Here is a 5,617-nt window from a genome sequence, read left to right as displayed (position 1 = left end):
AGGATTCATAGTTCCCTCAAGTCAAGGTTAGACACAACACTTACCTCGCTCCAAAGACCACTCAAAGCTCAACCACAACTATGCCTTTCAAATAAGCTTCCGAACCAACAATATCTAGAAAATTACCAACCAAACGATTCAAAATAAGCCTTAGGAATTATCCACGATTGCAAAAGATTCAATTTAGGTCATTATTGAAAAAGTCAACTCCCTGGCCCACTTGGTTCAAACCCAAAATTCGAACCAAAACCCGGTAATCCATTCACCCCGAGCCTGATTATGTAATTTGTATTGGAATCCGACCTTAATTTGAGGTCTAAATCCCAATTTTACAAAAATCCCTAGTTCTACCCAAACCCCCAATTTTCACCATGAAAACACTAGATTTTAGGTTGAAATCTTAGGAAATGTAATGAAAGAATGAAAGAAAATAGATTAAAATCACTTACCAATGATTTGGGGAATAGGGGTTCTTGGGAAAATCGCCTCTAGGGTTTTCTTGGTTTGAAATTTTGAAGAAATGAGAGAAATCTCGTCTCACTCAAGTTTTACACAGTTGTAGATATCGCAATTGCGATATCATGTTCGCAATTGCGATATCATGTTCGCAATTGCGAACATCACAATTGCGAACTCCTTCCAAAATCTCAGTAATCGTATTTGCGATAAAGTGGTCGCAAATGCGAACTCCGATGCCCTTGCAAATGCGGACCTTTCTTCGCAAATGCGAAGTTCATCCCCAAAGATGCTGAGTCGCAAATGCGACTCTGCCTTCGCAAAAGCGGAATTGACAAGTTCGCAAATGCGAACTTTTACCTCGCAAATGCGAGTATCCCTGCCATGCCCAGGCTCGCAAATGCGATGGTTTCTTTGCAAATGCGAGATCTGCAATAGACACCACAACTAAAATGCATCAGCTATGTTTCTAAGTTCAAACTCACCCGTAGCCAATTCGAAACTACGCTGAGTCCTCGGGGCTCCAAATCAAACATGCACACAAGTCCAAAACATCATACGAACTTGCTCGCACGATCAAATCACCAAAATAACACCTATAAATATGAATTTAGCATCAAATCAAAGGAAATTTTTCAAGAAACCTCGTGAACTTCTATTTCACAACCGGACGTCCGAATCACGTTAAACTTACTCCGTTTCTCACCAAATTTGACAGACAAGTCATAAATATAGAATTTGACCTATACTGAATATCGAAACCAAAATACATACCCGATATTAATAAAGTCAAACATTGGTCAAACTTTCAAAGTCATTAAATTTTTAAACTTTCAAATTTCTACAAAATGCTATAACTCGAGCTAGGGACCTCCGAATTCGATTACGGGCATACGCTCAAGACCCATATCACGATACGGACCCGCCGGGACCGTCAAAAAATGAATCCGGGGCCGTTTACTCAAAATATTGACCGAAATCAACTCAAATGGATTCAAGGCAAAAAATGCCATATTTTATCGGTTTTTAACATAAAAGCTTTCAGGAAAAATATCCGGACTGCGCATGCAAATCGAGAAAGGTTAAAATGAGGTATTTGATGCTTCGAAACACAAAATTAGATTCTAAAACATAAGATGACCTACTGGGTCATCACAAACCAAAGCCTAGTTAACAAGGTTGAAAATCCGTACTTAATTTTGTACGAATATAGTGAAAAAGAATCTGTATTACTATATCTTTTAAATCTTAAACAAATTCCATCGTACTAATAGAACACAATCACAAAAATGTCAAAGAAAATTCTTCTTCATTTTCCTCGTGTATGGCTGATTTTTATCTTTTTAAAAAATAAAAAATAAAATAGAGAAAAGCTCTTTTCATAAGAAGGAAGAACAACCTTCAGGCTTCAGCAATTTTATCTTTAAAATATATTGTGCGTCCTTTAATTCTCAAGTTTAACGTCTGTAATTCCACGCTATTTAAGTTCTTCGGGTTGAGGGTATAAACATTCATATGAATATTAAAACAAAGTGCACGCCAATTATTTTTTTCTTTTAAAATAATTCCTAGCATAACTGAAATGACATGAGCGGGTGCAAGACAAGGTGAGCTTGCATAATGGGACAAAGAATGAGATCGACATCAGTCATGCCCATTATCTTTTCTTTTCTACATATTTTTTTTGTCATAAAACTTGTAAAAGTCTTACCTAAACATCTGAAAGTCATCATTTTAATTCCATATACATTGCATAGTGTCAGAAGAAGAAAAAACTCGCGAGCAATTGGAGACTTACTGCAGAAAGGAGGGAGGATAAATACATATCGCCTACTCAGTTTAATCGTTTAATTAGTAATTCATCAATATATATTCGTTTTATTTATCTATAAACAATAATAAAATAATGTGATCTTTATTACAAAATTTCCAGCGAGACTAAATTTTGTAGGAAGTTTAAAACTGGGATTAATGATCAATGAAGTGATGTAAGAATCATGAAATTTTTGGTTTAAATTTTTGCAGAGGCAAAAATATAGGTGATTTCTTCCATTTGTTTAAGTTTTGATGAATAAGGTTACCTAATGGAGTATATATATATATATATATATATATATATATATATATATATATATATATATATATATATATATATATATATTGATGGAAGATATAGACATCCCGTAGAACTAATAATGAATTATTAAACAAAGAGAAGTGTAAAAGTAGGGACCATTTACCCCATTTAGGAATATATTGAGTTGGTTGTTTTAAAAGTAGGGACCTAATTAAGACATGTACTGAAGCAACAGCCCACTCCCTAGCTCCACACAGTCTTTCCTTAATGTACATTTATATATATATATATATATATATATATATATATATTGAGAGTTTTGAGAGAGAATTGAAGCACTCACAACACAAGTTGTTCTCTTGGCTTTTGCATCATTTCCTCTCCTTTCCTTTGCAATTCAAATTTGTCTTCTGCTTCTATTCAACAGTTTCTTAGTTTATTCCTGTCTTTTAATTTGTCTTACTTAAGCCCCCAAAAATTAAACCAGTTTGGAGGATTGATCAGTTTCAAGCTCTAAAATTTATATTAAGCTGCTCAGAGAGAGATAATTGTGCATTAATTATGGATCCCTCTAGCGCACAACATCATCACCAGGTATAAATTAGTGAGTTAGATGCAAATAAAGAGTAGTATTTGCAGTAGTAATGATTAGTTTCTTTCTATTCTCTGTTATGTTTTGTTCAACTTGTGTCAATTGACTTTTTGATCTTGTATTCTTTTCTTTTTCTGTGTGCGCGTGTTTGTTTGTTTTTCATTTTCTGTTTCCTCTCTCTCCGAGAAGATTTTGAAATTGTTTTTGTCCTTGTAAAGCTATAACCACTTCTACTAAACTACATGTGAAAAGATCGAAAGTGCATGCTAGCTGTTTTTCTTCACTTGTTGAGTCTTGTTAAGTGTTTTTGGTTCACATTAGGAGTGGTTATATATGTTGTCATTCTCCTACTTCTCATTCCTCGGTTTGGAGGGTGAGTTTCTTTGGAAACCATCTTAATTAATTGAGAAGAAGTAATTTTTGAAATACAATCCATTTGAAGTTCTGAAGGGAGAAAGTAAAATCAGAAACAAAGATCATCAGACATACATGGACTATTTACCCCAAAAAATCCCCCCCCCCCCAAGTAAATGAATTACTCATAATTTGTGCCCAAGTGCTATCTAGTATTATTGTACAAGCTTATACTTTTGCTAGTTTTTGAAAATTTCTTGTATTTCAAAATAAGAACAAAGATATGCTAGCTAACCCTTTATAATTTAAATAAGAAAACTATGTTGCTTTTCAAGTTAAATGTTTTTGAATGTAAAGTTAAGGCATCCATTAGAAGTTAGAACATTAATTAAGTGTTTCCTTTTCTACTTCATGAAATATACTACTACTACTACTACTAGTTCTTTACAATTTTTCCCTCCAAGTGATAACAAGTTCTGATCTTCTATAGTTAATGTGTTTTTTCAGGAACTGTCTTCCCAAACCCTAGAAAGCATGTTGGTGAGCACAAAGCCACAGCAAGACAAGAAGCCAAAGCCACCCGAGCAAGCACAGAAATGTCCAAGATGTGATTCCAGCAACACCAAATTCTGCTACTACAACAACTACAGTCTCTCTCAACCTAGATACTTTTGCAAATCATGCAGAAGATACTGGACTAAAGGTGGGACATTAAGAAATGTTCCAGTAGGAGGAGGCTGTAGGAAGAACAAAAGGTCCTCATCAAGAAGTACTAGCCAAGATCATTCCATCAACACTAGCCCTAATAATCCACTTTCTTCTCTCACTACACCAATGTCCTATGACTCTACTGATCTAGGCCTAGCATTTGCTAGACTTCAAAACCAAGGAAATGGGCACTTGGGAATTGAAAACCATAATATTTCAATGATGTGTAATAGGACTAACATTGCCCCTTCTGAAATTCAAAGTGGATATTTTGATGCACTTAGGGGTGGATTTCACCAAAATTTATATTATGGAGTTGGGAATATGGGACATCATGTGGAAACTGGTGGAATGAGGGCCAATAATATAAGTGATCAAGAAATGGGAAGTATGCATTATGATCAAGAAATAAGTAGTGGTCTTACAACAACAACAGCTACTACAGTCACAGCTGTAAAACAAGAGATGTGCAACATGTCTAGAGATCAAGGTGACAACAGAGTGTTGTGGGGATTTCCATGGCAGATAAATAATGGAGATGGAAATATGGGTACTGATTTTGATTCAAGCAGGAGAATATGGAATGGGGTTGGTGGTAACTCTTGGCATGGACTTCTCAATAGCCCTCTCATGTAGATGTTAGAGTTACTTTTTTAGCTGATTAATCTGGATTCGCGCTATGCAGTATCCACCAAAGAGAAGGGTTCATTACCAAGAGTTTTTTATTTTATTTATTATCTATGTCGCTCAGTCTTTGCTAGGTAAAAAAGATGAAAGAATTTTGTTCTTAGATCAGAGTTGAAACTTAACTTAATGATCTTGAGTTGTGTAAAGAGATTTGATTCACCTGAATCATCTCTCTCTCTATTTTTTTTAAAACTATTTGGGATGTCTCTTTTAGGTCTCTTCCTTATGGATTGACAAACTAATGAAATTATGAAAGTTGATTTATTCTTCTTTAATCTGGCTCCTGACAGACATACTGTGGTGTGTGAAATTTTGTTGGTTTGTTACGCTCTACTGTCTCTTTTCTTCTTCTTGAGCCGAGGGTCTATTGGAAACAGCTTCTCTACTCCTTCGGAGTAAGGATAAGGTCTGCGTATACACTATCCTCTCGGCCAGACCCCACTTATAAAATTTTACTGGATTGTTGTTTAAGGAAAGTGAATGTGATTGATATGTTTCATATTTAATTTATGATTGATATGCTATCATGATTCTTTCTTAGAAAGAATATTATATGATAGGAATAATTAAATGATAATGAGATTTTGCAAGGCTCTTCTCTTCTTTTAAGCTATCGAACTTGAGTGAAGCATGAGCACCAATTTCGGGATTGATTTTCGTTCAAATCCAACGCTGAAATAGTATTTACAATATTTTACTATGTCACGTATATATATGGAGTATAATGTTTTTCACAGTTTCTG

At 34.8% G+C, this 5,617-nt stretch overlaps 1 protein-coding gene across 1 annotated transcript; it reads left to right on the top strand.

The window, feature by feature from the left end:
* Positions 1–2,869: 2,869 nt before the first annotated feature.
* Positions 2,870–5,149, top strand: LOC104227323 (dof zinc finger protein DOF2.1-like). The gene is made up of 2 exons (XM_009779549.2): positions 2,870–3,127; positions 3,987–5,149. Exons 1-2 carry the CDS (start codon positions 3,095–3,097, stop codon positions 4,821–4,823), a joined length of 870 nt encoding a protein of 289 aa, XP_009777851.1. The 5' UTR covers positions 2,870–3,094; the 3' UTR covers positions 4,824–5,149.
* Positions 5,150–5,617: the final 468 nt, after the last annotated feature.

Source organism: Nicotiana sylvestris, chromosome 6 (genome assembly GCF_000393655.2).
Source record: "Nicotiana sylvestris chromosome 6, ASM39365v2, whole genome shotgun sequence".
NCBI lineage: Eukaryota > Viridiplantae > Streptophyta > Magnoliopsida > Solanales > Solanaceae > Nicotiana > Nicotiana sylvestris.
This window is presented reverse-complemented; position numbering and strand designations above follow the sequence as displayed.